Source organism: Chamaea fasciata, unplaced genomic scaffold (assembly GCF_029207755.1).
Source record: "Chamaea fasciata isolate MVZ Bird 193981 ecotype frontalis unplaced genomic scaffold, bChaFas1.0.hap1 SCAF_7, whole genome shotgun sequence".
NCBI lineage: Eukaryota > Metazoa > Chordata > Aves > Passeriformes > Sylviidae > Chamaea > Chamaea fasciata.
The window spans coordinates 54,439,762-54,456,700 of NW_027094092.1; the positions used below are offsets into that span (position 1 = coordinate 54,439,762).

At 44.6% G+C, this 16,939-nt stretch overlaps 1 protein-coding gene across 1 annotated transcript; it reads left to right on the top strand.

Annotated features, from left to right (window-relative positions):
- The first annotated feature begins 348 nt into the window (after positions 1-348).
- Positions 349-2,456, top strand: SIVA1 (SIVA1 apoptosis inducing factor). The gene is made up of 4 exons (XM_066188945.1): positions 349-662; positions 783-959; positions 1,595-1,751; positions 2,232-2,456. Exons 1-4 carry the CDS (start codon positions 545-547, stop codon positions 2,287-2,289), a joined length of 510 nt encoding a protein of 169 aa, XP_066045042.1. The 5' UTR covers positions 349-544; the 3' UTR covers positions 2,290-2,456.
- The last annotated feature ends 14,483 nt before the right edge of the window (positions 2,457-16,939 follow it).

The window sequence follows — 16,939 nt, forward strand, 5'->3', positions numbered from 1 at the left end:
CAGGAGAGGTTTAGGAAAAGATTTTTCACCCAGAGGGTAGTCGGGCACTGGAACCGGCTCCGCAGGGAAGCGGTCACAGCCTCAGCCCTGAGAGAGTTCAAGAAGCGTTTGGACAACGTTCCCAGGCACATGGTGCGAGGCTTGGGGTGTCCTGTGCAGGGCTAAGAGTTGGACTCGATGACCCTCGCGGGTCCTTCCCAACTCTGCATATTCCGTGATTCTAGTTTACTGACAAACGCGAGCTCCAAAGCTGGTTTCGCTTGGCCCCGCCGGCTCCGCGCCGCCGCTCCGGGCGCACGGAGGTGACGCCTGAGGGGCGGTGGCAGCGGGCGGGGCGGCGGGGCCGGGCCGGCGCCTCTGCCAACCCCGCCGGGCGCTCGGGGCGCGGCGGGAAGAGAAATTTTTCCGCTGCCGACGAAGCTTTCGCTTCCCTGCGGAAAGAACGGAGCGGCGGCGGTTCCGAGCGCCCGGGCCGGGATGTGAGGGAGGCGGTGGCGCGGCCGTGACGCGGCGCGGGGCGGAGCGGGCGCGGGTCGGCCCGGCCATGCCGAAGCGCTCCTGTCCCTTCGGGGACGCGGCCCCACTCCAGCTGAAGACCCGCGTGGGGCTGCGGGAGCTGAGCCGCGGCGTGCGGGGCGAGGAGTACCGCCGGGAGGTGTTCGGTGAGCGGGGCGGGGAGCGCAGGGGGGATGTGCCGGCCCGCCGGGGGGATGTGCCGGGCCGCCGCGGGCCGCGGCCATGGGGAGTCCGCCCCTAACTCTGCTCTCCTCTCCCGCCCGCAGAGAGGACCCGGCGGCTGCTCTTCAGGGGTGCCCAGGCGTACATGGAGGGCGCGGCGGCCGCCGCCCGCCCGGCGGAGCCGGGGCCGGCCGGGGAGGCGCAGGGCGAGGGGCCCCGCTGGAGCGGGCAGCTCCTCATCGGCCACGACGGGAAACTGCGGCGGCGGCCCGCGGACAGGGGTGAGTGCCCGGGGCGTGTCACAGCACCGCGCAATGCCCTGAGCTGGCTGGGACCCATCCCAGTGAAACTCCTGTCCCGCCCAGGACACTCCCGATTTTCTCACCATGAGCCTGAGAGAGTTGTCAGAATGATTGTTAAACTCTGGCGGGGTTGGGGCCGTGACCGCTTCCCTGGGGAGCCTGTTGCAGCGCCAGACCACCCTCTGGGTGAAGAACTTTTTCCTAATATCCAACCTAAGCCTCCCCTGACGCAGCTTGAGGCCATGCCCTCGGTTCCTGACCCTGATCGCTACAGACACCAGTGCTGCCCCTTGGCTTCCCCTCCCGAGGAGGTCTGTACTCTGATGAGTAGCTTTGTGCTGTGTAGTTCTTCTTTATTGACTTTCCTTAAAGGAAGTGTTAGATTTGAGCTGACGGATTTCGGGTCTGCAGCGTGTGTATTCTGCTTTAGCATCCCGTAGCGTCTAGCAGAGAAAGAACCAAGTTCCGAGCGGCGCTCCCCGTCCCTTTGCATGCCCGAGCGCCCTGCGAGGTGCTGCCACCTGTAGCTGTGCGCGGGCGCTCTGCAGACTCCTGCGGCTTTCTCTGCCTTGCTGTGAAGCTCATCCCTTCTTCACTGTGTCTTTCCCCACCAGTTCCGCCGGCGGGATCGTCCAGAGCCTGCTCGTCGTGTGTGAGGACGGCCGATGTGAAGGAGGCGTGTGCGCAGTGTGACCGGCTTGTCTGCCAGAGCTGCAGCAGGCTCTGCAGCTGCTGTACCGCGGTCACCTGCTCCCTGTGCTCCGCTGTTGAGTAAGTGCCTTTCCAGTTTGGAGGCTTGTTTTAATTACTCGTGCCCTAACAGCTGGGTGCAGCAGGCATCTAGCTCATACACATAAAGGAGTTAAACTCTTCCCGTGCTTTAGCAGCAGTAAAACTGTCTGAAGCATGCGGACCAAGATGCCTGTGTGAAGCGCTCTAATCGACCATAGTGCAAGTCTAGTTCAGCTTCTTATTTAAATGATGTAGGAGGCAAAATTTCTCTTGTTTTCCCAGCAGCAATATGGCATGCTAGCCAGTGCTGAATGCATAGGCTTCCAAGGAGTAATCTTAATTTTTTTCAGTCATTGTTAACAGTTCAGTGGTATAAAGAAATACTGAGGGTGCGGTGTGGGAGTCCCATGGTTGATAATAGAATAGTATGACATTGTTATGTTCCAGAAACTGTAGGCACACTGACTTTTGTTTCTTCTGGTTTTTTTTGTCGTTGTTTTGTTTTCTTTTTTTCCCTAGTTATGGTGATGTGGGAGAGCAAGTTCTCTGCAATGGTTGTTCAGTATTTCAAGTCTGATGAAATAACCCTTGTGGCTGAAACGTCCATGAATTTCATGAAGTCTTCTCCTTACAGCTGGTCAATTAATCCTTTTAGCATGTAAATTAGTGATGGAATTTTCTATGTTTTATATCTTTATATTGTACTTTAAAATATTTTAGCTAAATAAACATTTATATTTTAAAGCTTTTTAGATTATTTTGGGTTGGCTTTCTCCTTTTCCCTAGTTGTGATATGCCTGTCTGGAAGGGACCACTCTGTGCTCTTACCTGGTGTTCCTGATGTGATACAGGATTCAGAATATTCTCTCCATGTGTTGATCATGTTAGGACACACTTTTGTGGGATCAGAATAGAATCAGTTGCTCCTTCTGTGCTTTCAGGTGAGTGTGAATCTATTCTGGACCCACAACATTTTCTTTGTGAGATAACCAGGAAAATCAGACAGGCTTGAAGGCTTTTCCAAATAAGAGAATTTGCTATTCTGGTTAAGTGGGGTTTTTTTAAGCTTTCACAAACATCTTGTGATTACTGACAGCTTTGAATGGTTTTAATCTTTCTGTGGTAACTTTGATAGAAAGAGCAATAGCACACCAGGCTTGGAGCAGAAAAGTTTTTCTCGTAAGTAAATTTTTCAGTACATTCACTGAAAGGTCTTTCTTGGGAAGCAACTTATCTGTATAAGTTGATCACCTACACTTCAAATTGTCCTGAATACCCACTCAGAAATAGCTCATGAAGTGGTCTGAAAAATGGTCAGCACTCAGGAGTACCTCTCCAGAAACCAGCTCATTCCTCATTTTCTTTTCAAATCACTGCAGAGGCTTAGTATTGTTTGTGCTGTAAGAGTGAAGTACCACTGGACAGCCCCTCAAAGTAGTTTTCTTTCACTGATTTTGCTGTTTCATAAAAAAAAGACTTTTCATCTGGCAAACCAACTGTGCCTAAGAGAAAACTACAGTGGTCTTTACCTCAGGAAAAGGCTGTTTTGAGTGGCTGATTTCAGACTGTAGGATAAAAGGAATAGATTTGACACACACACAAGAGAAGAAATCCTTGTGGCACAGCAAATGGTCTGTTTCTCAGATTCTTTGCCCTGAATTCCTGAAGCCTGCCACTCATACTTCCCAGTCTTCTCAACTCTAATTAGTATGTTTTAGGTGGAGTAACCTTGTTTTACCTGTTTCCCTCCACTTCAGCCATTTCTGTTTGAAGAGATGGAAAGGCCATTGCAGTGCAATTTGAGAGCCTGACATCTCCCTCGTGGGAACACCTTTATTTGACATTCTGTTGGAGACATTCTGGGTATTTGCCTGTCAGAATACTGCAGCTACCCAAAGAGAATGGTAAATGCTGTAGCAAAGGGTGAGGGTGGCTGTTGCTGGAGAGCAGCTCTTGTTCATAGCCGCCCTGGCTGGCTTTGGATGTATCAGCCTCAGTGAGGTGCAGGGTGGCACCCTCTCTAGCCTGTGTAGCACTTTGCATACTATGCAGGCACTCTTAAAAAGCATTTGTGCCCTTCAGGGTTTCCTGAGGGGTGTCACTTCACTCTCAACCATCTGTGTCAGCTTAGACTGACCATCTGTGCCAGCCTAGACATGCTGATGGATCTGGTTTGTTTTCCTGTTCTGCATATTTTGGAGTCAGTTAAAATGGGAGACTTCACTGGTTCTTATTCCAGTTTTCATTTTGAGCAATTGTGAAATGTCTTATCTTTATTCCTGTAACAAACAAGAAAAGAGTCTCAAGTCAGGTGACTTAGTAGTGAAAGGATTAATTGGAATGTGCAGGAATTCCACAGCACTATCTGTATTTTCAAAGCTCTAATCAATGAAATCGGGATGATGGCAGATCTCTGCTGCAGTTCCCAGCTGGTATCACAGGGCAGATAAAAATATTGCTCCTGTGGCAATCATTTTAAACCACAAAGCTGAGTTTTATGGATGGGAAGACCCTGTGGTTTACTGCATTTAGATGTTCGTTTTAGGAAGGAGTTTTAAAACTTGGCTTTGTTTCATTTGAAGCTTTAAGCAGTGAACTAAAGCGTTTTTCAGTCAAGCACATTTTTCAAAATGAAACCTTTGACTATGTGTCTGCTTTTTCTTATTCTCTCCTGAGGGTGAGAGACTGAAAATAATGTTTTGCTTCTAGGCTCTTGGAGAGATGAGACATGTTGTTTACAAATGATTTGTGTTTCAAACTAGTGATAGAAATGGGTTTTTGGCTCATTTAGTCACTGCTGTATTTCATAGAAAGCTGTCCTCTGTAAACAATGACATGGATTTCGTGGCTTAATGTTCTTATTTGTTATCCTCTAGCTGCTTGAAAGATGATTGTGCATTAGGATAGATAACTTAATGCAGCATGAAGAGCTGGGAGAAGAAAAGCAGGAGGGCTGGAAGAAGGTTAGAGGCTGGCCAGGGCAGGAGGAGCGCAGAACAGCATGGCCGACTCTTGCTTAAGGGTGGTGCTTCATACATGTAAGAAATGGTGTTTAGTGGTTACTACATCTGCTGCTCTGGCTTCAGAAGGTGAGAAAACTGCCTGTGTGTACCAAAAGATTCAAATATTATTCAGAAAAGTTCTTTTTCTGGTCCTGCAGTTCTCAGATGAACAATGGGAGGTAAGACTGGGGACTGTTTTTAAATCTTTATAATGCCAACATTAAAAAAAAAAACAAACCCACCTGTGTGAAGGGAAAAATCTTTGGGTGAGAGGTACAAAGATTTTTCTCTTTGCCTAATTAACTCCTCCTCACAAGGGCTTGTCTGTTGCCACTGGTCATCGAGCTGTAATAGAGTTACAATACAACACATAGGGTACCCCTAGGACTGTAGAAGAGAGACAGAGAAATTGTCTGGTTTATTAACTGAGCAGGAAATTTGGTTTAATATTGTGGTTTTTTTTGTTGTTATCATATTTTCTTCCCCTCCTGCTCAGTGCAAAGTGTCAAAAATCAGAGTTTGGCTGCTGTTCCAAGGGAAGGAGATCCCCTGAGGAGCCAGCATATTGATGGGTAAAAATATCCTGCAGTAATGATTTTACAGCTGGATAAGAAACTTCTGAGGCCTGTATGTCATTGCTGGTGACGTATGGCTCAAAGAGCAGACCTTTATGTCTAAAGGGAAGCCAGCTGATCTGATCAGGATAAAGCAATTTCTTCTAAGACTAATAACTGAGTAAATTGTAGAAATGTGTGGTTTCATAGACACCAGATATTTGAGGACAGTGTAAGGTGGTTAAGTGACTGCAGTAGTCTCCAGTATCTCCAGACTATTAGAACAAACCCACAACAATGTAAAAAAGTTCACTGAAAAGAACAAATACACTTGAGTTGTCTCTTTCAATAGCATTTGTCCTGTGCACATGGTAATTCCCAAATATTTTGCAGTTCAGTCCAGAAGTCTGCTTTCTTTCCAAGAGAAAAGTGAGTCATTCTACAGGTGATCCATACAACATGAAAATTAAAAGTAAATAAATGTTTGCTCTTCATTCTGTGATTGATGTGTCTTTTTTTCTAATACAGCCAACACCGCAGCCTCTTCTCTTCCTTTTTGTTTTAGTGTCCTACACATTTGGGCCCTGACTTGTAGCCAGTTCATAGGCTTTTTTTTGGTATTTCTTTCTGAACAGGTGATAATGATAGAGATGCAGTTGTATTTTATCTCAGGACAGGGCATAAACCCCAAATAATGCAAGTAAGAGTGAAAGACAATGTCCTTTTTTTTTTCCTTTATGAATATGGGTAAGACATTTATGCTTTGTTTCTGTGCTGTATTTGCTTCCATCAGCTGTGGCACTCAGAAATGGCAGCAATATGCAAAGGGCTTAAATCTTCTGAATCTTACTTTGAAGAGGTTGCAGCCAAGAAGTAGAAATGGAAACAGTATCTTTGTCCCCAGGTTTGTTGGGCCTGTTTCTTTTTGAAAACACTCAGCTGGCCTCTGGCTGGATTGGTTAGACGACAGCAAATGCGAGCACCATGCAAGGAATAAATGTTTCTCTCTTACACTATGCTCCCTGCCAGTCATGGCGTGATGGCTTTGGGTTTTGGCAGGATCAAACTGGATTAAAAAATTGTATCCCAGCAAAACCTACCTGTCATTAAACTCCCTGGTATGGAGTATGTATACAAACTTGCATCTCCTGCTGCACTGTAACTTTTGGTTAGGTGTGATACTGTTTCATCATGGCAAATTCTGCAACTGAAAGCTCCCTGTGCTGCATTTACCGCCCATCTGGATTCCCAGAGTGCTGACTACGTGGACATGAAGCCCTGTGTGCCTGGAGAAGCTCCAGCTGGGACAGAGTGTGACAGAGTATCTCCACAGTTTGTTCTGTGTCCTCTGTTCCTTGCGGCGGTTTACCGCGGGTTGTCAGACTAAGCTTAGATCCCAGGCCACTGCAGGAACATGTGGGGTTGTCCAAGCAGAGGGAGGAAAACCTCAACCCACCCAACAGCAGCGCTCAGACACGTGCAGAACAAAACTGCTGCAGCAGCACAGGGACTCCAGAGCCCAGCATTGCAGCACAACGTTGGGGGTGGCAGCTTGGAAAAGGAGAGGGATGTGGGGGAGCTCTTCCCGGAGAGCATCCTGCTCCCAGCAGGCTTTTAAATGAGGGCAGGTAAAGCTGAGAAAACCCACCCGTACCCCCTGTTACCTGCTGCTTTTTCCTCCACTCTCTTTATGGCTTTTCACTTCTGAAAAGGGGAAGGTAGCAAAGCTTTGAACTGTTTTTAGTGAGGTAAATTGGTTCACCTATTAAAAGTAGCCAAGAGGCCTCAGAAAATGTTAATGATTCCTCAAGAAATAAGTAGGAGGTATGTAATTTAAAGACAAGCGCTTCTTGTGGGTAGAAGATTGGAAGAAAATTCTTCTGAACTACTTTTTATTTTACATTGTTAAAATTGCAATAGGGTGAAAGTGATCACACAATCTTTTGTATATTTTAATGGCTAATGCACATGCACACACATATATAATTTAAAATACCATACCTTTTACAGTTGATTGCATTTTGAACTGCTTCAGTTGTGATACAAGCTTTAATATTTGCTGGTGGTGTGTATTCTGGACTTTTGTTATTTTGTTTTGTTCCTCTGGCAAAAGACTCAGGTGGAATCAAATTATTATGTCTTACACTTCTATTAAAAGTTTTTAGTTCTCATGGTTGTGATTTGCATTAAAACTCTGTGATAGATGTTAAGTTACTTATCTCTTGAAGAGCTTATTGCTTGAACATTTTGTGGTTTTAGGATTTACTTTAAATTTTAGGATTTCTTTAATTGTATTTTCTTACATTGTTTTGCTTAATGTAATAGTTTAAATCATGATCCCCTTCTCATTTATTTGTTCTGTAGTATGCAGATGTTTTTCTGTTTCTTCTTTCCCTGCCAAAGACCCACCCAGTTGAAGGTTTTGAGGGCAGGTGTCCCCTTGATAACCTGCACAGCCATGTCAGAACCCCGATGGTGTCACCGGGTAGTGTCCTGATCTGTTCTGTACGGTTTTACTTAAACTTGCACTGAATTTCAACAGCTGCCAGCTCATTGTGCAGAAGTGCTCTTCAATCTGATTAGAGGCTTAGGATAAAAGATAATTCCTCTTCCAACCTTCGCAGTCGAAGTTTCATCTTCAAGCCACAGGGTGGCAGCGTGACGTTGGGTTTATGTCTATTGTTACCCAAATTCTTGGCTTCTTTCTCAAGTCCTCACTGCTCAATTCATACTGTAATAATTGGACTGCTAGTTTGAGGAGGAAGTGTTTTAAAATATTCCCCTCATAAATATGTAGGTCAAATGTTCCCAAAACAGATTTTTTTTTTAATCACAGATATTCTGTACCATTCATAAAATATGGCCTGAAATTCAGAACAGACCATTTTTGCTGCCTGCAAAGACAAGAGCAAAATGTAAATCAAATGCAAAAGCATAAATTGATCCCTTTTTTATTTCCTTTGAATTCTAATGCATCAGTATGACAAATAAGTGTGTTTATATGCCAGGATGTAAGTTATGTCACACTTTTCTTAAAAAAAGTCCAACAACAACAACAAACATCCCTACAAAAAAAAAAATCCCATTACACATTTCTTTGCATTTAATTGACTACTCAAGTTGCTTCTTGTAAATATGTGAAAGAGTATAGTGATGTCCATGCTACGAGTAGGACTGTGACTCTGGACCAGGAAATGTGGGTGCTGACTGGCAGTGGCAACTGAGGGATGGTCCTGGTGGTGGTGGAAAAAAGGTGAGAATTGTGCCAGTCTGAGGAGAAAAGTTTGAGGAATGATGGGCTGGTCAGTTTGACCTCAGTCCACAGGAATGTTACAGTGTGAATCCTCACAAAAGTTGTGTCCAGCTCTACATCCAGGCACAGGAAGGGTGGGAACCTAATTGGGAACAGTCACACATTTATCAAGGACCCATAACGTGTGACCAGCCTCACTGGCATTTCTGATGAGATGAACAGCACTGGCTGAGAGGAGAGATGAAGGTGTCCTTGCCAGGGGAAGGCAAACCTTGCTGGGTTGCAGGAGCAGGGGCAGCAAAGACCCCCTTGTGCCAGAGATCCAGAGCTGCTGCTGCTGCTGCTGCTGCACACCAGGCTTTGGTGGCCCTGGAGAGCCTGCACTGCAGAGAAACACAGTGGAACAAGAAGCCTGGCGACTTCCAGGTCACACATGGGGCACATCTGTGCTCTTCAGAGTCTACCAAAAGCAGGATTTCATTATTTTTTGAGGACTGCAAGGCTGTGTATTGAGGTGTGGTGCTTTTGGATACACTTACACTACCATTGAAACTCTTCAGCTCTGCTGCTTTCTTCTGTTCTCCTGAGCATTGATTGCTGCTGTCAGAAAGGAGGAACTGGTAAAAGGCTGTGTGGTCTGAGTGTGTCCAGTCTTACATCCTGTTTACTCTGCCAGAACTACCGATATGATCAAACTTACTCATATCCTTAGGTGTTTTGGTGGGATGTGCTGTAGAGTGCAGCACTTTGCTGAATATGGATTTCTGAACCTAAAGAAATGATTCAATTTTCAACCAAGTAGTTTACATACAGAATTTGATGCACTTTTATGTATTTTGTCCCAGTGAGTTTCATTTTTGGAGCTTTGTGCTCCCACGCTTTCTTGCACTGAGTAATACCTCCCCAAATGAGTAATCTGATTGTTCTGATTTTGCTTTCCATGATAGCAAGATTATTTACTGCCCCAAAATAGATTTTGAAGTATTTTTAAATGCGGTAAAAACAAGCTTAGGAACCTGGGACTGTGATCAGTTGGGATGACCAGTAAGGAGTTAAAGTACAGTAAAATGTAAGGTTGAAAATATGTAGTCAATGTGTAGATTTTCATGGTCTCCTCCCAAAAATGTTAAAAGAAGGAAGCCAGCTTGAATATTTTCTTCATAAATTGTTTCCTCTTCTGTTGAGTAGTTTCACTCCAGGTTGTTCTGGAAACCGTCACTTCTCTAAAAATGAGAGAACTTGGTCTCAGTTAGGTGTAGTTGCCTGTACTGCTGCTTACAGAGCTGGTTTGATGAAATTTGTGTACTTAGATGGGTCACAGGAATGTAGGAGCTTTCTTGCTCAGCCAGGGCATGGAGTAAAGAAGTATTATAGAAAACTGCTTTATTCCTGTGACTTTGGGTCAACACTGCTGAACACGAACTTCTAAAAATCCTGAAAGTCCCTTCCGTTCCTCACCTAGCTGATACTGGAGTGTGCTGTCTTGGTGAGACCAAGAACTAGAAGTTATTGACATCGAGTTAGAGGGACTTCCTTCCTTCACTGGTCCAAGACTTCACTCTGTTCACTCCGTGCACTCTCCTATACCCCCTCTGTCGTGTTTGGGATCATTGCTAGAACAGTTTTTCTTACATCTTGCACTGACTTTGTCCCTTCTGTGCTGATGCTGCTAAGTACACAGTGAGAGCCTGTTCACTTCTGTTCCCCTTAGCACTAACAAGTTTCCCAGTTGTGAACTGCAGTGCTGTCCTTGCTCTGCTGAAGAAATCATCAGTGCTCATGATGCTGTCCCTTCATTGCTGCTGCTGCTTGTAATCTACTGCAAAACAACGTGACTTGGGGTCCTTTCATCTTTTCCTTAGTGCCAGGCATTGTGGCAAGTGCAGCATCATGTGCAGGAGTCGTGGCTTCGAGCTGTACCTGAAATCTCTGTGATATTAATTCCACATGTGGTCGTTTCTGCCCAAGTTAAACGAAGCCTTCCACCATAACGAGTGCTGCCAGAAGTGAGAGTACCCTTTAAAGTTTAGTGGCATGCATCACTTGGACATGGAAACTAGTTCAAACCTCAGCACTTGTTCCCTGTATTTTCTCAAGAATTTCAGTTCTTTTGAGGCCTTTAACTTAGAATATTTTCTTAGTTTGCTTAACTCCTGCTACCATCTGTTGTTCAGTAACAACTTGGAGCCAAGGCGGCTGATGGAGATCTGAGTTCTCCTAGATCAGCACTTGGCACCACAAGCTTTTTCACAACCCAACAAGCAGTTCCAACAGCTGCATGCATGAATCACTTAAGTTATAGTACCCTGCAGCACCCTGGAAGAATGGGTTTTGACAATCTGGTCAGATGCCACACAAGCAAAAGTGCGATGAACTGAGCTCCTGGGAAGGTGTAAAATAAATTTAAGATGATTATTTTGATACGTATTTTAATGTCACGTGCTCCACAGTTTCATTACTGTTCAGAAAGTTTTGGGACTACCTAGATTGCTTGTAAGAGTTTATAATTACTGAAAAAATTCAGTGGGCTGGGGTGTGTGTGTGTTTATTTGTTGTAGCAAACTATTCTGACACATTCCCTGTGGCATTTCACGTTACTGAGAGACAGTTTGCCCCAGCAGTAGAACAGCTCTTCACGTACTTTCGAGTCAGTCTATATTTAAACCTGTCTCCAGCAGTATTTTATTTCAGTTGTTTTACTCTGGTTTGCCTAGCTGTGGATGCATTCTTGATTGTGATCTGTGTTTATTGAAAATTTGCTGTCATAGAACCATAGAATCATTTAGGTTGTAAAAAACATCAAATCCAACCATTAATCCAGAACTGCCAAGCCCAGCACTAAATCCTGTCCCCAAGTGCCACATCTGCACAGCCTTGGAATACCCCCAGGATGATGAGTGACTCCACCATTCCCTGGGCAGCCTGTCCCAGTGTTCACGTCCTGCTCTCCCACAAACACTGCACAACGTCCTTTCATTCAGAGTCTGGCACTGCAAGGGCACCTCTGAAAGCTTTGCGGGAGGACTGTGCGGATTCCAGGCTGGTTTCATAGCAGGCAGCTGACTGCACCAACACCGAGCCCAAGGGACCGGTGTCAATGAGCCTGGTGTCACTGGGCAAACTGGGCTGCACAGCTGAGGATCTGCCCCGTGTGTAATTTGTGTTCTGCTCTAGTGGTGTCATTATTTGTTTAATGATATCCATTGCTTTGGCTGAGTGTTTAACACGAGGCCATTTACAAAGAATTTATGGAGTCCATATGTTTGGATTTCACGTAGCTGCCCAAATAAGGGGGGAGGGAGCAGAATGGAGGTTGATTTTATTTTGAACCTGCATCTGCAGACTAGCTGGAGCCAAGCAGGGTAACTATAGGATGGGACAGTATCATCCAGGAATAGGGTGTTAAAACTTCTTGGGCAACTTCCACAGAGCTGCCTGGCAGGAATTCCCCCTCAGTTCCTCTTAGAAAATGAGATCAGTGGGTACCCAGGGGATAATGTGGGCTGGGTGCCAGAGAAGGGAAGCTTTCCATGGTTCTGCAGTAGGATGGGAAAAGACATGATCAAGTCTTGAGTTCCAAGAGTTTTATCAATATTGTTGAGTTGGACTGCAAGCGTTTCACACCACTAGAAAAGTGGGTAAATTGGTCTCAGGATGTACAGGCTGCAGACTGAGGCAGTGAACTCGAGGATGCTGACGTATCTTGGGCTTAGTTTCCCACATTTTAAAGAGTTCTTAAGTGTTTGTAAGAGTTTTAAAGAGAAGATGTAAATATTTTCCATCAGCAATTTTCAGTTAGTGTCTTATCAGGTACTTAAGTCTACATTTTTAGAGAACGCTAGATAGGTTAAACTTGATAGCTCATACCACAAAGCAAAGTGAGATAAAGGGCAGACAAATTTTATGTTTTGTTTTCCCCATTTTTTTTACATTTATCAGCTGGAAACCCACACAAATGTAGGTATTTCCTGTAACAGAAATAGATGCCAGACAGTAAGGGGTAACCAAGTATTTTTTAAAGCAATCAATTTTCTTCTAAGTCTACTAAAGGAGCAAGAGTGTGTGACAAAAGGCACTGAGCACTTATCTCCTCCTCTTATCTGTAGCAGAATTGATATTAAAAATATCAATAGGAATAGGAAATCACTTTAAAAGTCAATGGGAGGCTTGCTGTTTTCTTTGTTTAGGCCAGTATTTCATGCCAAAATACACCAGTGAAGAGTCTACTTGAAACTTGAGGACATGGATCTGTACAGACATTGTAAGTGTTCCTATGGATTGAGGTCAGATGAAATCTCCACAGTGACCCAAGGAGCATCCAGCATGAGGAAAATAATTACTTAAAGAGATATTCTTTCAGTTGATAACACACCCTCTAGAAGGGACCGCAGAAGATGAGAGACAGGGTAAGGCACAAAAAAAAGAATGAAAGCGAGGGAGAAGAGGAAGAAGGAATCCATTGTTTCTTGTCTGCTGGGAATAGACTGGGGAATGATGTCATAAGGCAAAAGGCAAATAAAGAGAACTGGCATTCTGAAAAAAAAACTAACTGAAAAAAGGGAAAAGGAACTCAGTGGTGCAGGCTGGTCTCTACAGGTACCACCCAGCAATCTGCATCCAACCTCCGCGCAGCAGGGAACTGAAAGCCCACCTCCATGTGCCAGCTTTTTCCCTGCTCCCAGGAGAGGAGATCTGCTCAGCAGAAGACAGATGGCGTTGCCAATGCCTGTGCTCCTGTGGGGGCTTTTTCCAGATGGGGAATTGGAAGCTTCTTTGTGCTGCTCCAGCCTTCCTGTGCAGCAGCCCTCGGGTGCTCGGGGCTCCACCAGCCTGCGCGCCCGGATCCAGCGCTGCTCAAAGAAAACTGCAGCTCAACCCGTTAGGAAAATAAACAGATTTATATCCAGGGTTTTCTTCCTGTTTGAGGTGTCCTTGTTGACTTCTCCTTTCTTGAAAGGAGAGACTATTGACCGATTGCTAATAAAAGCTGAGTTGTTGTCAGAAAGTTGACACGACTGTTCTGCACAGGGGAACCCCGGGCAGCCCTGTGCCACTCACACAGTGACCTCCAGCCAAACTCGGTGCTTTCCTGCATAGCTGGGATGCCTCTCCTACCTCAAGCAAGGCACAGCTATGACATGTATCTCAAAGTTACCTGAAAAACCACTGGGCAGTCCAGGAAGCATCTCTCTCATTACAACTCACTTGGCTGCTTACGGGAATTTAAAAAAAGATCATTTAAAATACCAAGCAACCACCTTTGATCTCCACTTCCTTCACATTGAGCAAGTCACCGCAGAAAGTAAAACTTTGAAGAGGTAACCCGACTCTAAGTTTTACAATCAAGTAAAGGGAGATAGTAAGTTTAATCCCTTTATCTTAGTTACACATTAAATTTATGACCTCACGTGCGTAAATAAGTACATTTTGTTCCACTCTCTTCCACTTCCTTTCCTCTGCAACTTTCCAGTCTGCAGTTGCTCCAAGAGATTTTGTTCTGTTTTTACTCAGTTTCATTCTACATTCATTACTGGATGGGCACCAGGTATTCCTGTCTTCCTGTTGAGTTTCATTTCTCCCAATAATATCAGAATAAGGAAAAATCACAGCAGCTAAACATACCACACAGAAAACTGACTATGTGCTGCAACCATCTTAATACTAGCATTCCATGTTTTGTTCTTCAAGTTTATTGAAGGGTTTAAGTTTTGATCTTTCTGCAAACCCACAAAGCCTTTAAAAGTCACTGAAGCACTTTATTAAATATGTGAGAAAAGTTCATTAGCTATTTAGAAAAAGAATCACTCAAATGCTGTATCAACTCCAGCCCTCTGTGTGGGAGAAGGTGTTGGAATTGCTCTCCAAAGTCAGATCTGTGCCCCACTAAATTGAAATAAAAAGCCAATTTCAGAGCAAGGATCTTCTAAAGTGCAGCAAGTCCTGGTGCAGAGCAGGACCACAGAATCACAGAACAAGCTGAGTTGGAAGGGACCCACAAGGACCATTGAGTTCAGCATGTTTAAGAATGGATTTCATGCTCATTTTAATCCAATTTTGGTGAACTCTCAGGCACTGTGCTGAAGATCACAATCACTAGTTTTTGTTCTGATATAGATTTTTTCAGTACTACACAACTTCCTGGCTAACAGCATCGGTACTGTAAGGACACAGCAGCACAAAGGAATAGATACAGGGAGCTTACCAATAACTAAAGATCACAGTGATCACAGGGGAAGGGTTTGTGTGTCCTCTGTGAAGACTTTTCACTCCAGCATAAAAATATCTTCTGCAGGGTGAATGAATTAATATGTAGAGGATTTGAGAGACCTTCAGAATCCAGAAAATACAGCAAATGCTGTCTGTGTTGCCATTTATCTTCTTGAAACAAAGCCCTGATAAAATGTAACATAGAAGCACTTACAGTAACCTGACAGAAGACATGAAGAAAATGTGGAAAACAAGGTTACATTGAACACAAAGCCCATCTTTGGTGGGAGGCAAAAAACCCAGTTACAGGCAAAAAAACCCCATGAGAAGCAGCACTGCAGCAAAGGGGAAACAGAACTGAGCTATGTGCAGGCTGAAAAACCACAGAGGGAAGTAGAGTTTTTACACATGAAGACCTTGATTTGGTCCTTAAGAACCTGCTACGCTCACAAAACCAAGGTGGTGACCATCAGTTACAGAAATTTTAAGAAGTGTCAAGCAGGAACTACTGTAACAAATTGCATTTGTTTAAAATGGTTTTGGACAGAGAGCAAGTAGTCATCACCTGATTAGAATGCAGCATATGCTGCAGCAGACAGCGGGCACACGTCTGCACTCAGCTGCAGGGGGATAATAAGCTCCTGCTCGCTACAGGCACTGTGTGTTCCTTGCTTGTTACTCCTCGTGGCAATCAACCTCCCTGTTATTAAAAAAATTGAGCTCAAAGCAGAAGACAAACACTCATTTGCAGCGCGGAAGAAACAAGATCCTTCACGTTCTCCCGTTTCTTCAACTGTGTTTTTACCTCTGAAGCTCTTCTAGATACCGTGAAATAAACTGGACCTGCTAAATGAGCATTTCCCAAACTTCTCAGGCAGACCTGTACAACTTGCACAGGCACTTTCCGCGTGTGGGCTCCTCTTCTGCACCTCTGTCTCCTTGGAGGTTGCACTCCCACTGTGGGCTGTGACCTCTGATCTCAGACCACCATCCTACAGCAAACTACTGGAGATAAAAATCTGTTTTGGCAAGTGCTCTCTAAGAAGCAAAGCATATTTTCTCTGACAAAGACTGAAAAGGTCCCACAAACACTCAGGAGTATGAGAACACAGTGCTGGTGTACTGAGCAACACATGGGCACAATCCAAAGCAGCAGACAAGATTTCCCACTAGTTGAAGCAAGGACCATCCAATTCAAACAATCCAGGCAAGTTTTTGCCCTCAAACCTCCAAAAACTATCATAATTTGTTTCTCAAGTAGAAAACTGAATGAATTGAACAGCTAGGACTCCAGGCCAGTATGAGAGCTGGAGAGCAGGTGGAGGTCACCGCTGGAGGAGCAAAGAAAGAAAAATGAAGAAAAAGCTGATTATTTTACTGGTGGGGTGGGGGGTAGAGGTCACAGTTTGTGCAAAGTTTGGAATGCTATGAAAGAGTTGTCATCCACTCTAACAGAACAGCCTGTCATATCCTAATGGGATTGTACTGGATGTTATAGTTGCACCAGGGAATATAAAATGGAATTTGCAGAATTACCTGGCTCCAGCCCATGTCTCAACCCCAAGCAGCACTCAGAGGAATGTATCTGTTTCAACCATTGCCCAGCTGACCTCAATTCCAGAGTGCAGTCACAGGCACACAGAGAACTTACTCATGTGCTCTTGCCAAGGGTTTTTTCTCCAAGTCCAAATTTACAGCGAAGTTCCTGGGCTGTAACACAGACCCATCACTGGTGTTCAGAACCTGGGATGGACCATCTTTGCTGCAATGTGCAACACCAGAGCAAGATGACATTTTTCAGTGCCAGAAAGAAGAATGGGGAGGTTTTTGGCTGTAGAGATTGTTAGAGAAGTTTCGAGGTTTTAAATCAAAGAGCTAAAGAAACATGCAAGATTGAAGTGGTCTCTGCATATACAGTACAGAAAGAATCTGAGGTGGATGACACTCAGGTCACAGGTTTTTGCAATAGCATTTTTTGTGCTAAATCAAAATATAAAGAACACATTTTATGTTTGCAGATAGACAGCTGTAACAGCTATAACCATTCCATTATGGACAAGTAAGGTATTTAGAACAATCACTGGCAAAATGAGGGCATGTGTCCAGAAGAGCCAGCATTCAGGTACGGCCCTCAGAGCTCTCGATTGCTAACAATACTAGGATTCAGAGATTTTCAGCAGGTTTTTTTTTTTTATTAATTTCATTTTATAT

Excerpts from the sequence above, each read along its gene's own strand:
- SIVA1 (XM_066188945.1), top strand. The coding sequence starts at position 545 with ATGCCGAAGCGCTCCTGTCCCTTCGGGGACGCGGCCCCACTCCAGCTG. Across the intron at positions 663-782 it reads GTACCGCCGGGAGGTGTTCG|AGAGGACCCGGCGGCTGCTC; the intron begins GTGAGCGGGGCG and ends TCCCGCCCGCAG. Across the intron at positions 960-1,594 it reads GCGGCGGCCCGCGGACAGGG|TTCCGCCGGCGGGATCGTCC; the intron begins GTGAGTGCCCGG and ends TTTCCCCACCAG.